The sequence below is a fragment of the Delphinapterus leucas genome, chromosome 1 (assembly GCF_059928025.1).
Source record: "Delphinapterus leucas isolate spDelLeu-1000000601 "Yukka" chromosome 1, BTC_Dleu_Yukka2, whole genome shotgun sequence".
Classification (NCBI taxonomy): Eukaryota; Metazoa; Chordata; class Mammalia; order Artiodactyla; family Monodontidae; genus Delphinapterus; species Delphinapterus leucas.
In genome coordinates this window covers 102,324,594-102,340,174 of record NC_143129.1, presented here as the reverse complement: position 1 = coordinate 102,340,174, position 15,581 = coordinate 102,324,594, and the positions used below count along the sequence as shown (strand labels likewise).

The window sequence follows — 15,581 nt, the reverse complement described above, 5'->3', positions numbered from 1 at the left end:
CCCTGAGAAAACCATAATTCAAAAAGAGTCATGTACCACAATGGTCATTGCTGCACTGTGTGCAATAGCCAGGACATGGAAGCAACCTAAGTGTCTATCGACAGTTGAAAGGATAAAGAGGATGTGGCAGGTATATGCAGTGGCATATTACTCAGCCATAAAAAGAAATGAAATTGAGTTATTTGTAGTGAGGTGGATGGACTTAGAGTGTGTCATACAGAGTGAAGTAAGTCAGAAAGAGAAAAACAAATACCGTATGCTAACACATATATACGGAATCTAAAAAAAAAAAAAAGGTTCTAATGAACCTAGTAGCAGGCACAGATGTGGAGAATGGACTTGAGGACACGGAGAGGGGGAAGGATAAGCTGGGACAAAGAGAGTAGCACTGACATATATACACTACCAAATGTAAAATAGATAGCTAGTAGGAAGCAGCTGCATGGCACAGGGAGATCAGCTTGGTGCTTTGCGACCACCTAGAGGGGTGGGATAAGGAGGGTGGGAGGGAGATGCAAGCGGGTGGGTATATGGGGATATACGTATACATATAGCTGATTCACTTTGTTATACAGCAGAAATTAACACAACACTCTAAAGCAATTATACTCCAATAAAGATGTTAAAAAAAGAGAGAGAGAAAAGAAAAAAAAAGAGAGAAAATGACTAGAGAATTACTTCCTAAAACCTGAGCAAGAGTATCAGAGAAGGAACTGAGTCAGGAGGGACTCAGAACGTCCCCTGAGTAGATTTCCCAGGGTTGGATGCCCTGGGAGACCCATTCACAGAAATTCTGTGGATGCCAAGTTAGGTTTCTGATGGTTACCAAGGACATATAAATTATCTGAATAAGTTTTCATCGACCAGAGGAACTAGAATTCAGTTTTGGCAAGGCTGGGATGCAAAAAGGCAGAACTAGGAAGTGGGATGAAGACAACTGACTTGGTGCTGTCTCTGTGTCTCTGGAGAAACAGAGAAAAATCAAGACTCAACTTAAGATTCCCTCTCTCTTTTTGTTTTTTTAGTTTGTTTGTCTTTGTCTGCGTTGGGTCTTCGTTGCTATGTATGGGCTTTCTCTAGTTGCGGCGAGCAGGGGCTGCTCTTTGTTGTGGTGCACAGTCTTCTTATTGTGGTGGCTTCTCTTGTTGCGGAGCACGGGCTCTAGGCACGCAGGCTTCAGTAGTTGTGGCGCACGGGCTTAGTTGCTCCGTGGCATGTGGGATCTTGCTGGACCAGGGCTCAAACCCGTGTCCCCTGCATTGGCAGGCGGATTCTTAACCACTGCACCACCAGAGAAGTCCTGAGATGCTTAATTTAAAATGTGGAGTTCCCTGGTGGCTCAGTGGTTAAGAATCCGCCTGCCAATGGAGGGGACACGGGTTCGGGCCCTGGTCCGGGAAGATACCACATGCCACGGAGCAACTAAGCCCGTGCGCCACAACTACTGAGCCTGTGCTCCAGAGCCCGTGAGCCACAACTACTGAAGCCCACACGCCTAAAGCCTGTGCTCCGCCACAAGAGAAGCCACCGCAATGAGAAGCCCAAGCACCGCAACGAAGAGTAGCCCCCGCTCTCCACAACCAGAGAAAGCCCGTGCACAGCAACGAAGACCCAACACAACCAAAAAATAAAAAAACAAAGAACCCCCCAAAAACCCCAACTCCATAGAGCGTTAAAAAAAAAAAAAATGGGGCTTCCCTGGTGGTGCAGTGGTTGAGAGTCCACCTGCCGATGCAGGGGATACGGGTTCTTGCCCCGGTTCGGGAAGATCCCACATTCCGCAGAGCGGCTGGGCCCGTGAGCCATGGCCGCTGAGCCTGTGCATCCAGAGCCTGTGCTCCGCAACGGGAGAGGCCACAACAGAGAGGCCCGCGTACCAAAAAAAATAAAAAAATAAAAGGATGTGTGGGACCATGTTCCAATAAAACTTTATTTATAAAAAAAATTATGTAAAGGTAGCTATAAACAACAACACAACAATGATAGTTATACTGTTCAAATGTGGTGAATATGACTATGGACACAGTTGCTTTCTGAAATTCTTTCTGAAAGTGGCAGGGCATAAATCAATAAATCAGTAAGTCAATAAATTAAGTAGTTTCTACTTTTTTCGCATAGTAAATGCAACTGTAATGTGGGTATTGTTTTTCCATATAAATAACATTGGAGAATTTGGCTGTGTTATTTCCTGCTTGGCCTCAGATAAGTCATTGCTTTGCTTAATCACATGATGTAGTGGCATAAATGAAACACTTGTAAACATTTTAAAAAGCAAAATAATGATCCAAGTTCTATAAAATCTAAAATGAGCTTGAAAGCACTAAACATTCTGATTAACTGAGGAATTACAATGAACTATGAAATATACACAACACATAGAAAATATAACTGTCTTTTGTTCAAAATTTAAAACAAATGTCTTACCAATTATAAGGAGGTTTGAACAGATTCCTTTTCTTCTAGATACTTTTCCTTGTAGCAAGCATAGCCATTCAGAGTCATTTCACAGATACAAGAGCGGCCTCATGGCCATGGTTGCTTCACATTATGCTTTTCTGGGTCATTGGCAATGCTTCAATGCTACATGAGGACTTCATTAAAAAACGTAATCAGATCCAGGGCATAGATTTCTTTTGAAGTCAACCAGCACATACTGAGTACCAGTCAGTTGAGCTGGGGCTACTGAGAGGGTTCACAGGCCAGCAGTGAAGACATACTCATTCAGCTACATCACTGCATGAGTCCTGTTGGAGGTGTGGACAAAGCAGGAGAGATAGAGGAAAAATAAATGTTGATTCAAACGTAGGGAGGCACAGTCAGAGGAGGTCTAAAAAAGGAAGTGACTTTTGTTCTGGATTTTCTTCTGGTGGAAACCAGAGTGGAGAAACAAGCCCAGCAAAGGCATGGAAACATGAAATACACTGCATGTTGTTTTCAGGGAATGGGGACTAATTCATTGTGATGGAAGCTTAGGACAATAAAGGGCATAAGAGGATCTTTTAAAACCCAAATTCTGTGCTTACCTCTTTCTAGTGTTTGAGTGCTTGTACCTGGGGAAGATAAGGCACTGTCTGCAAGGACTGAGACCCCAATCCTTTCCTCTGGAAGCCTCAGGATTTTCCTTTGATCATCTCTCGAAGCATGTGATATCGTCTTCATGCTTTACTACAGGCCACCAGGAACAACTGGGAAGTCACTGCAGGCAGCTTCAGGTTTCACTCTCATGCCTAAAGGAAGCATCCTGTACTCTGAGAATCCCCAATGGCCAGCTCTTCTACAGTTTGGTTCTGGTGTGTAAAGCCTGGCTCAGTAAAGAGAACAGGAGGATGTTGGTAGATCTGGTTCTGAGGTGAACTGACATCATGCTTCTCTCATAAACTACTGCTGCAGAGAATTCATAACACCAAAACTCCTTCCTTTCAGTGCCTGGAGAACACAGGGCCTTCGGGGAGTATTTCAAACTGCTAAGACCCCTAAGACAAACAAAAACTCTCTTTCTTTTAGCTCAATAATACCAGTTCCTCAAACAGCATAAAATCATGGACAATCCTGGCATTTGTATCACAAAGTGAGGTATAGTAGTTTAGCTTTGTATACTTCTTTAGCGTATGTTAATCCACACGCATCTAAGTACTTAAACTCTGTTTCCTCACATAGGGCTAATCATTGCACCTACCTCAGTGTTTCTGGAGAGACGAAACGAATTAATATATGTAAGCATTAGCGGTGCCTGACACTATTATAATTATTGTCTCAAATTTTACTCAATTTTTCCCTCTCTACCACTATTTCATGAGCATAGAGGCTAGATGACTCATTAATTAGAAGCTCTTTTATGTGCACTCTGAAAATATTATGCTCAGATGGTACAGCCCTTGCATATTGCTCCCTAAGTGTCTGGGCTCATGTAGGTCCCCTATTGTTGCTTGCCTCATGAAAAGTAACACCCAAACCATAACCTGAAGAGCTTGAATGGCCTGTGTCTGTGTGACCTAAGGACAGAGTCTACCTTATTATTAGGTGTATGGTTTGTGAGGCAGGATTGATGAGGCAGGCCTAGTGTGTAAAGGAGACATAGTGATCTAACCTCAGTGAGAAAAGACAGTTTATAGGGAAGGAGCAAAACCACCATTAAGAACTGACTGGAGATCCAACTCAACTCTAGAAGCACTGCTCTCCTCCAAGTTACTGGCACAGACCCACTTCTGGTGAAGGCTTTAGTCACCAGCCAGAATTCTCACTGTGAGGTCAGAAACTTCATCTATCTTCTTCATCTGTATCCACAGTGTATATCCCAGGGCCTGGAACTAAATACATATATTCAGTAATAAATATGTGCAGAATGAACTAATTAATCAATTACAGGGTGAATGTTAAATAAGTCTGAAGACTTCAAGGAAAGGTTTGTACTTCGGGGCTGCAGGGTAGTGCTGAGTGAGTTCCATCATCTTTTTCAAACCGTAGTTTACTTAGAGGTCAGCAAAGAAATCCATCAAGTGATCTTTGGGACCCACTTTGGAAAGCCATGGGAAATGCCGAAACAGGCCTGTGGGCTCTCTTTTCCCTACGTAACCACTTCTTGGAATGTTTCAAGATTTGGTACATTTTGATCTCTAAAATGGAAATTAATACCAATCTGGCTTCTGTCCTTCAAACTTCCTTCCCTATTGTGCTTCCTTTTCAAAATCAGAGGAATGCCCTACATAATGAATGGAACCTTGATTTTCTTGTTGGGCGCTCCCAACAATAATTTGGGGCCAATAACTTTGGCTTCTCCCCCATGGACATATAGTACCTTCCAACCTCCAGACAAACTAGTGAAGGACTTGAATTTTCTGGCTTCTTCCCTTTAATTTCAACCTTTAGGAATACGGCTAAGGCCTTGTTCTAAACAATTCCCACCCTATGATGTGTGGAGCCCTGTGGATCAGCTACTAGGGCTGTGCTCCTGGCCCCCTCATCCCTCCCAGTGGATCCTCTTATCTTAAAGGTCCAACACACAATGGAAAGCAAATCCTTTGCTGAATTCTCAAAGGATGAGACAAAAGAGAAGGTGGCAATGGCAGGGATTTGGGATAGAACAGATAGCTCAAGAGTTTATTCTGAGCCAATGATGTTGGACTTTTAGGGGAACATATTACATACTTATTTCAAAGCTCTTGTTCTCCTAGTTTTCACATTTCTTAAGTGAAGGGGACATTTTTACTGATCATGTCATTCTTCACTTAAAATTCTGTAAATGCCATCAACAGGGAATTGGTTAAATTATGGTACATCCTCTCCTCATCTTCCCAGACAGGATCAGTAACTTCTATTAGATGCTCTTATAGCACCCTGTTTTCTCCTACTTAGAAGTTAATTATATTCTTATTTTTATGATTATTAAATATCTGTCTCGCTCCCCAGACTGTAAGCCCAATGAAGGCAGGAACCATGAGGATGGGCATTGTGTACCCACTGCTTAGCACCACACTTAGTATACAGTAGATGTTTAACATTTGGATGTGTAATAAATGCAAACAACGAATATTATGCAGCCATTTAAAAGTATCATAATGTGGAGCTGTTTATTGACTCATAATGTTAAATTAAAAAAATCAAACTATAAAATAGTAGATACAGCACAACCTTATTTTCATAAAAAGAATAGCTATGTATACAGATACCTTGATCAAAATGTTAATAGTGGTAGGATTATGGTTGATTTTATTTTCTTTGCAACTCTTCATATTATCTGAATTTAAAAAATAACATTCATTAGATCCATTATTTTCTGAATTATACATCATTTCCATTTTGAAAAAAATCAAGTAGACATTAAAACAACTTTTTCTGTCACAAAACTTCACTTGAACATACAGTATTCAATTAGACAATATTAGAAACAACATGAATTTCTGATTCAAGTGGGCCTCTAACAAAATGATCATGAGGATACCTTTATTTCTGTGCAAAATTTATTTTTTATTTTAATGTCCATAATTACCCATTAGTCTTCTCTCTCCCCTTATTCATATTCCTTCTCAGGATATGAAGAATAGAATAGACCCTAACTTATTAATCTATCCTATTTTTTTAGCTGAAGACTAAGAAAGTAAAAAAAAAAAGTTAAAAGGCAATGGACTTCTGAATGTAACACAATGTCAGTGGTTGCTACATTTAAAGTACCTTCCTTACATTGAAGCAAGGTTGTAAAGGTGAAGTTTTTCTCAATAAAACACTAAACCATTACCAAATTCTAAAAGTATATCCACTTTAAACAAATACTTTTAGTGGCCTTACTGGCTATAAAACTATAATTGGGCATTTTTAAGATTAGCTTATAATTTTCCCTTTTAAAAGATATTAATTTATACAAATAAGATATTTACAGATGATAATCTCTACAGAGCAACACACTCCAGGATATCTTAAAAGGTAAATACAATTGCACTTATTTTATACAATAATTTGCATTCTTGTGGGGAAATAGAAAATACTTTTGCATATAAATTCCTTTTCCCAACTAAGTATAATTGAAAAGTTTCATTAAGAATTAGTTTAGAGACTTCACTGATGGTCCAGTGGCAAAGAATCTGCCTTACAATGCAGGGGATGTGGGTTCAATCCCTGGTCAGGGAACTAAGATTCCACATGCCCAGGGCAACTAAGCCTGTGAGCCACAACTACTGAGCTCACGTACCTCAGCTAGAGCCCGTGCGCCGCAAACTACAGAGCCCACATGCCCTGGGGCCTGCACGCCACAACTAGAGAGAGAAAACCCACATGCCACAACTAGAGAGAAGCCCGCATGCCACAATGAAGATCCCGTGCCACAACAAAAGATCCCGCATGCCTCGACGAGTATCCCACATGCCGCAACTAAGACCCGATGCAGCCAAAAGTAATAAATAAAATAAATTTTTAAAAGTTTATAAAAAAAAAAGTTAGTTTAAAATAAAAAAAAGAAAGAAAGAAATAGGGGAAATACTGTATATGGCGGCCTGTCTTTCAGTAATATTCATTTTGTTGTTCCTGCCAGTTTCAATCCATTGACACAAAGACCTCAGCACTATATTAAGAAGGCATACTATGACCTATAATATGTGACAGCCCAGGAGAACTATTATACCATTATTCCTTTCCAGTAAAATCTCTAACAGAATAGTGATACATATTGTGTCTCAGAACTGTAATCATACATTACAAATCATTTACAATACAAACTGCAATGAGGAACGTGTGCTGCACAGCTGGGCTCTGCATTTTCTTTTGAAGCTCAGAAAGTTCAAGGATGTCTTATCAATCTTCATTTCAGATCTAGTAGCATAAAAGCTGGGTTTTCTAAGTAGGATTTCCACAAATTGGAGAAGTGTGACATTGTAGCACCATCAATAATTCTGTGATCAGCTGACCAGCTCACATTCATTATCTGGGCCTTATATACTTCCCCTTTCTCGTTAAATCGGGGAAGGGCCTACAAATAAGGAAAAGGACAGAGTCAGCCTTCACTTGCTCAAAGCAAGCTCTAGTAAAAACAATGGTGAAAGAGTAGGCAAATCTCCCTTCCTATAATAGAGAAGAAATGGGCATCCCAAATGACTTTTGATAATGCTAACTACTACTCTTCCCATCTTTGTGAGTGTGTGCTTCAAGCTTTCAGAGTTTCTCCAAGATATTTCCTGTCGTCTGTATAATTTCGGTATGTACAGTGAACTTCGTTTCAGATTTCAATTATTTAACAGCTATTTACTGAGCATCTACCATGTACCAGGTACTCTGCTAGACTCTGGGGATAAAGCAATGAACAAAACAAATAACAATCCTTGCCCTCTTGGGGCTAACATTTTAATGGGGAGAGACAGACGATTAAGATAAATAAGTAAAATATATATAGTGTGTTAGATAGTGAAAAGTGCAAATGAAAAAATAAAGCACTTTGGAATGGAGATAGAGATTATACGCAGGAGGTGGAAATAGGGGAGAGGTTGCATTTTTTTTTTAACAGGTGGGCAGGGAAAGCCTCACCAAGGAGGTGTCCTCACTGAAGGCAGTGAGGAAGCAAGCCATATGAACACCTGGAGAAAGACGGGGGGAAGCGTGGCTAGAGTGTTGGAGGACCAGCAAAGTTGGCAGGGAGGCTGCATTGGAGGGGCCGGGGTGAGAGGTGGGAGATGACACAGAAAGAGCAGGCTGAAGGGGGGCATGTTGCTAAGACAACAGTTATGCTTCCCAGTCTGCCTCTGACTTTTCCAAAAACAGATTTAAAAAAAAGTGAATTCATTGCAGGTTATTTTTTTTTAAATATATCAAAAGTGAATATATATCAAAAATATATTATCTTTTTATAATGATATAAAAAGATAGACAAAATGCAAGATCCACCTCTTATCGTTAGGTTCAGTAGACATAAAATCACTCTGTCAAAGGGCAACGACGGTTTCTGAGCCCTACTCTCCCCTTCTGTAGTTCTCCCCTCAGAGCCCGGATACAACAGTCACAGCCTGTGGTAGGCCGCTGCAGCTAGTTTGCCTTTGATTTGGAGTGAGGTGAGGAGCTATTGGAGGTTTCTGAACAGAATGGCCAGTCACTGAGAGGAGAAGGCTTCAGGTGAGAGGGTGTGGTGGTGAGGGAAGGGGCAGGAAATTGGAGATGCCTAGTTAGACTTCTGAGTAGGAAATAAGAGTTTGGAGTTCAAAGGAGAGGTTTAGTCTGGTCTGGAGATATAAACTTGGGAGCCATCAGCATATAAATGGTATTTAAAGCCATGAGACTGGATCAGATAAAGAAAAGGGCCAGAACTGAGCCCTGGGGGAGATGAGGAGGTACAGGCAAAGGAGACTCAGAGGGAACAGGCACTAGGTAGGGAGGAAGCAGACTAGCGAGGTTTTCTGCAAGTCGCAGTGAAGAAGGTTTTCCAAAGAGGCAGTATTGATCAACTCAAGCGCAGCTAATAGGTCAAGAAAGATAAGGACTGAGAATGGAGGAATGTGGAGGTTTTAGTGACTTAAGACTATTTAGTGACAGTGTAAAATTTACAGTGAAAACAAAAGATAGCAAAGGAGAGATGACCCAAAGCGAGAAAGGAATGAAATACTGTCCCTACCCAACAAGGATTAACTACATTAAGTCACTATGCAGATTTATACTTTAAGAATTATGCTTCATAACCTGAAAAAACCATGAGTGAGATGATTCTGAAAAAATGCATCTCACACAGATAATTGTACACCAATGTTCATAGCAGCATTATTCACAATAGCCAAAAAATGGAAACAATCCAAATACTCATTAGAGATGCATAGATTAACAAAATGTGGTATATATTGTACACACAGAGTCTCAGTTTGGGATGATAAAAAAGTTCTGGAGATGGACAGTGGTGATTGTTGCAAACAGTGTGACTATACCTACTGCTGCTGAACCATACACTTTGATTAAAATGGTAAACTTTGTCATGTATAGTTTACCACAATTATATACCTATATGTACAATTCAGAAGAAAACAAACTGCTTTCAGGAAAAGGGAAAACAAAACTTTGTTAGATAGGTATGATGGCTTGTTTGTAAGCTGCAAGAAGTCAGAATTCTGTGAGAATCAAATGCTGAATGCTTGTTGGGGGCGGACGAGTGATAGAGAAGTTAATCCCTTAGAGAAACTTCTGATTTGGACAGAACAGTGTCATGCTATGTGTTCCTATTTTTCTTCCCTGTCTCTTCCGTGGGCCAGAAGGGAAAGTAGAGCTAGAAGAGGGAGTAACTTAGCAGCCAAAGTACCAGCTGCTAGAAAGCAAATCAAAGGCTGAATGAAAGTATCTGTGAAGATTTTGGATGCCAACATGAAAGTAATAAACTCATGAAAAGCAAGTCCCAGAGATGTTCCATGTGGAAGCATTATAAATACAGAGAAGAAGAAAGGTTCTTCTGAAAACGTGAAGATCAAAATCAAGGTTAATGTAGTGACAATGACATTTAATAATGGTGGTATTGAAATGGTATCTATGAGCTTATTTCTTTAACTTGGGTGGTTCTCAACCCTGAGTTAATAGGGATGCCCAAGCCCCAGCCCCCCACAAATTCTGGTGCAGTTGGTATGGGGTGAGCTTGGGCACTTTTTTCACACTCTCCAGATGATTCTAATGTGTAGCCAGGGTTAAGAATCACTGCAACCCTTATTTTAAGTCAGTCTCCTATAACATGGCCACATGGGTTCTTGTTTAATATGTAAATTTTGGAGGTTCTTTCCCCAAGGCCAAGAAATCTTCATTTTTAACTGCACTCCCAATGATTCTTGAACAGAGCAAAGTTTAAGAAAAACTCTCTCAATGGTGTTTTACCGTTATAAATAATAATTTGGATTGGCTTACTATTATTCTTTGGTATTCTGAAATAAAGATATTTTGATAGACTCAGATTGGCTATATTTGTGATTATTCATAAAGACTCACACCTGTGCCTGGCATAATCCACAATGGTTGATCCATACAGAAACAATCCAGGTCACAAGCATTTACTCTACAGAGAGGCAGCCACCGGAGTTATAGACCTAGTTCTTAGGAAGAAATAATTGGCTTACTAAACCCAATACCATACTCAAACCTACAAAGTGTGGGGAAAAACCTCAGAAACAGTTACTCTTCTTTGTTTTTCCTACCCCAATTTGCTTAAACTCTTTTTTCAACTATGTAACAAACATACCTTAATTTTTCCCAGGGCCCCAATTGCCACTTCGGGTGGCAATATCACGGGTCTGGCGTAGGTACCACCAATCTAAAAAACAAACAAAATAGAGTAGAAAAATTAAGCTTCTGAGGAACAAATGGCAAATTAAAGTTTATATTTTTAACTGAGCATATGGTCACAAATCTTAAGTTATGGTTTATGAACTTGAATATTACTATTACTCACTGATCCAATGTTGGAAAGAGTAAATGTTCCTCCTGTAAGGTCAGTGGTGCTGAGCTGACCTGCAGAGCCCAATTTCTGGAGGCGGTTCAATTCAGTGGCGATCTCAAATATGGAGCGGACCTGAATATTTTTCACATTAGGTACAATCAAGCCCTGCTCTGTATCCATTGCTATCCCAATGTTATGAGAAGCCTAAAAATAAACAAACAAACAATTATACAGCAGCCTTTTCGTAAGCTAACAGAAAAGAAAGTCTCAACTTTTACTGCCTTATGAACTCAACTATAGAAAACTATTTTTACCATATTGGTGATGATTTAAAAGAAATAATTTTAAAAGATTTTTTTGAAAAAGAAATTTTTTTTGGTAAGAATATAGGGCAATAGATTATTTCCATCCATTGTTAGTGGAAGTGTAAGCTGTTATATACTTTCTGGAGAACACTTAACAGTACATACCAACATTTACAAAAATGTGTGCTAAGGAGATAAATGCAAAAGTATGTAGAGATGAACAGAGATGCTGAGTCAGATTGTTTATAAGGTTGAAAAAGTGCAAATGATCAAAATGCTTATCAATAAGTCACTGGCTAAACAAATGATAACAAAGCTATATTTATTGACATGTAATGATGTCTAAAACATATTAAATAGAAAATAGTTAAAAGAAAAACGTTTTAAATTTAAAAAGATATATGATATTATATATATATATTATATATATAATTCCATTTTTTTTTTTCTTTGCGGTATGCGGGCCTCTCACTGTTGTGGCCTCTCCCGTTGCGAAGCACAGGCTCCGGACGCGCAGGCCCAGCGGCCATGGCTCACGGGCCCAGCTGCTCCGCGGCATGTGGGATCTTCCCAGACCGGGGCACGAACCCGTGTCCCCTGCATCAGCAGTCAGACTCTCAACCACTGTGCCACCAGGGAAGCCCCATATTTTTTAACTGTGTAAAAATAAAATCCTAGACAGATGTACATCTCAGCATAAAGTGAGTTATCTTAGGATTATGGGACTGAAGGTAAGTATCACTATTTTCTTGTCTGAATTGTTTGCAACAAGTATATACTTAATGAGGAAGTTGTGTTAATAACATGGAAAGATTTTAGATCCAACCCCCCCAGAATGTAAAGCTCACTTCCTGGTTATATATTTCTCATAAGAAATATAAGTAAGGGCCGCATCCTCAAAAGAGTTCTCAGCCTTAATGAACTTTCACTCCAAACAGAAGAGTTCACTCAACGAATTCAAACTTTCAGTACTTTGCTCATTTAAATGATTCTTGTTATATTTTATTTATTTTTAAAATTTTAAAAAATATTTACTTATTTTTGGCTGTACCAGGCCTCTAATTGTGGCACACGGGCTCCACAGCGCTTGGGGCTTGGTTGTCCTGCGGCATGTGGTATCTTAGTTCCTCGACCAGGGATCGAACCCGCATCCCCTGCATTAGAAGGCGGATTCTTAACCACTGGACCACAAGGGAAGTCCCTTTGTTTATTTTTTAAAATGGGTATCAAGCATGTGATTTTATTTAATTTTTTTTTTTTTAAATATTTATTTGGCTGTGCCGGGTCTTAGTTGCGGCACGTAGGATCTTCGTTGCTGTGTGCGGGATCTTCTTACGGCATGCGGGATCTAGTTCCCCGACCAGGAATTGAACCCGGGCCCCCTGCATTGGGAGCGCGAAGTCTTAACCACTGGACCACCAGGGAAGTCCCTAAATTATTCTTGTTTTAAAAACTGCAGGAATTCCATTTTGAGAGAGCTCTTCTGTTTGCGGAGAGGATATGTACGATGGGAAATGTAAACCATTGCCTCACAGCTGTATATTTCCATTATTTTAACCAGAAAACCAAAAGGCGTTAAAAATGGCAATCTGCATATCTGAATAGTATTATTAACCAGTAAAACCAACATCAATAGCAACAGATTTATCTTCAGTTTAATGTTTTACCCCATACTTTAATTTCCAGTTTGAAGAAGATCACCACTTGAGGTATAATAGAAGCTTCTTTAACCTACAAGCACATTTGCACTTTTATTTATCACAGCACATAGCCAACCTTATATGTTATGTTCTGGCAGTTTTCATCCACAGAAGCATTAAGGATAGGAAACTGTAGTAATCCCAAGGAAGCAGCCTGTTTAGAGAGAGAAATACAATGTTAGCACTTTTAACTTGGAAAGGATAGGGGATTTGAAGCAATAAGATGGAAAGGATGGAAGGAAAGAACTCTTATTTAAGCTGAGTTTAATTGCAAGTCTACATGTACCAGGCATATTACTCTCTATGTTACCTCCCAGCAATGTGGAACTAGGTTACCCTTATCATTTAAGAATAAAAGATAAAGTAATCAGGGAGCTTGTAAACATCAAGGAGATTTTCAAAGTAACTATGCAGACTGACCAAAGTACCAAAAAAAGGTCTAAATTCTACATGTTTTCCTCACTTACACGTAGAGTCTTAAGGTTTCCGTGAGAAGCAAACCTGTAGTTCAAAGAAACACTGAATTAAAACACAAAAAGGCAGGGCTTCCGTGGTGGCGCAGTGGTTGAGAGTCCGCCTGCCAATGCAGGGAACATGGGTTCGTGCCTCGGTCCGTCAAGATCCCACATGCTGCGGAGCGGCGGGGCTCGTGAGCCACGGCCGCTGAGCTTGCGCGTCCGGAGCCTAAGGCCCGCGTACCGCAACAAAAACAGAAAGGCAGTAAGCTATTTTCCTCTGTAGAAAGAACAAGTGATTTTCCTCTGTAGAAAGAACCCGTGTCCCCTGCATCAGCAGGCGGACTTTCAACCACTGCGCCACCAGGGAAGCCCCCCATTCACACATTTTTAACTTTCCATTTTCCAGCTCTTTCCCTCAGCCTACAGACCTGCTCAATTTTTCCTTGAGGGTGTGCAGGAGGGGAGGGAGCAGATGGAACCTTTCTTCAATCTACTCCAACCACCGTAACTGTCACCTGCACCTATGCCCTGTCTGCCTTTCTGCATATTTTTTCAGGTTTCTCCTCTTCCTCAATTTCTTTCATTCCCCAACTAACTGCAACCAAGCTTCTACCTCAACAATACTTTATTCAGTAAGTTCTGGCTGAGGCCACACATGACCTCTTCATTACCAATCCAATAGCCTGTTCCCATCCCTTATCCTATTTAACCTCTGTAATGCATATAACCATTATCTACTTTCCCCTTAAAACTTTTTTCTTGTCTCTCGGTGTGAGAGGCTGAATCAAAGGCCCCAATCTGTAAGGAGCCTCCTTATCCAAGTCCCTTGGTAGTGCTCTTGCAAGCTGATTCTGAGCTTAGTCATGTGACTTGCCTTGGTCAATGAGTTAAAAACAAACTCAGTGCAGCACAGCTCGGGGAAAGTGCTAACATCCTGCTTCCTCTCTTTCACCCCCGGCAGTACTGAGACCATGTGCAGGCTAGCATACTGGGTAGATAGGAGAGACATCCAGAAGAGAAATGAGTCATCCTCACTGAGGCCACCCTACACCAGCTGGCCCCTAGCCAATCTAGTACCTGTCTATAGACATATAAGTGAGCTCTGCTAAGATCAGCAGACAGGTCCTGCTCACCTGTAGATTCATGAGAAATAATAAATGGTAATTGTTTCAAACCATGAAATTTGGGGGTGGTTTGTTATGCAGCAATAGATACACTTGGCTATTAAGTGACTCTTTTCTGGTTCTCCTATTGTCAAACCACTGACCCCACTCAGCCTCTTCCATTGCCTTTGCCAACTCAGTTTCTACCTACCCCTTAAACACTGATGTAAAACCCTTAGCCTTCTTTTCTTTTCCTTCACACATAATTTGGGTGATCTCATCCATGTGTTTCAATTGCTGTGTCTCTACAGATGACCCTCTATAGCTGTAATATAGATCAGATCTCTCATTTACTGGCACCTACTACATCTCATGTTTGTAGACCATCTCTTTCCCTGTGAGGGTAGTTGTTAAAAAGATGGACATATAGGAGAACAGCTTCTGCCTTACAAGACTCAGCATCAGTGAAAAGACAACTGAGTATAAACACTTTCACAACATTGAGATAAACTGCAATGAGAAACAAAAGGCCATTTAACTCAAACTGTGACAACCACTGGCTTCTGTAGGAGGAACCGGCTTCTGTACTCTGTTCTACACTGGAGCAAAATTTGGTGTTTAGGATGCACATGTATTTGATCAAGGGAGGAGGCGGCATTTCAGGTCAAGTTGTGTATTCCAGCAACTATGCGTAGCTTAATCTGGCTATAGCAGAGAGAGTGACTGTGAGAGAGAAGACTGGAGAGGTGGGTGGCAGAGACGCATAGAAATACTTTTTTACGCCACGTTAACGCATTTAGAAACCATCCTGAAGGCAATCCTGAAGGGGAACCATTGAAAAGAACCATGGAAAGGGCTGGTAGGAAGCCACACTGGATTTAGAGACAACAGTATGCATTTTTGAGAAAAATGGACCAGAACCGAAAACTTAGCTTCTCCACTTGTTAGATGTAAATTCTTGACAAGTTTCTCAACTTCTCTGAGTGCCAATTTCCTTAAATGGAAAATGGGGATAGCAATATTTACATGTTAACATTATTCTGATCATTAAAAGGGATAATGTATACAGCACGCTTGGTACGGGGTCAGGCATATGGCGGCTGCTTTCTAAATCGTGGTTAGTGGGCTGCTCAAGGTCA

At 40.5% G+C, this 15,581-nt stretch overlaps 1 protein-coding gene across 6 annotated transcripts in view; it reads right to left on the bottom strand.

Moving 5' to 3' along the window:
- Positions 1 to 2,448: 2,448 nt before the first annotated feature.
- DBT (dihydrolipoamide branched chain transacylase E2) overlaps positions 2,449 to 15,581 on the bottom strand; it is a 45,578-nt gene continuing 32,445 nt past the window's right edge. For 2 of the 6 annotated variants that reach the window (XR_016395502.1, XR_016395540.1), the window contains 5 exons: positions 12,958 to 13,035; positions 10,889 to 11,080; positions 10,679 to 10,750; positions 5,667 to 7,456; positions 2,449 to 4,307 (listed from right to left, as the gene is read on the bottom strand). Coding sequence is in view for 1 of the 6 variants with exons in the window: in XM_022584237.2 (XP_022439945.1) it covers positions 7,289 to 7,456; positions 10,679 to 10,750; positions 10,889 to 11,080; positions 12,958 to 13,035 (510 nt within the window). In the remaining 5 variants the exon portion in view is untranslated. The other 4 variants (XR_016395515.1, XR_016395520.1, XR_002646111.3 and 1 more) reach the window with 4 other exon arrangements.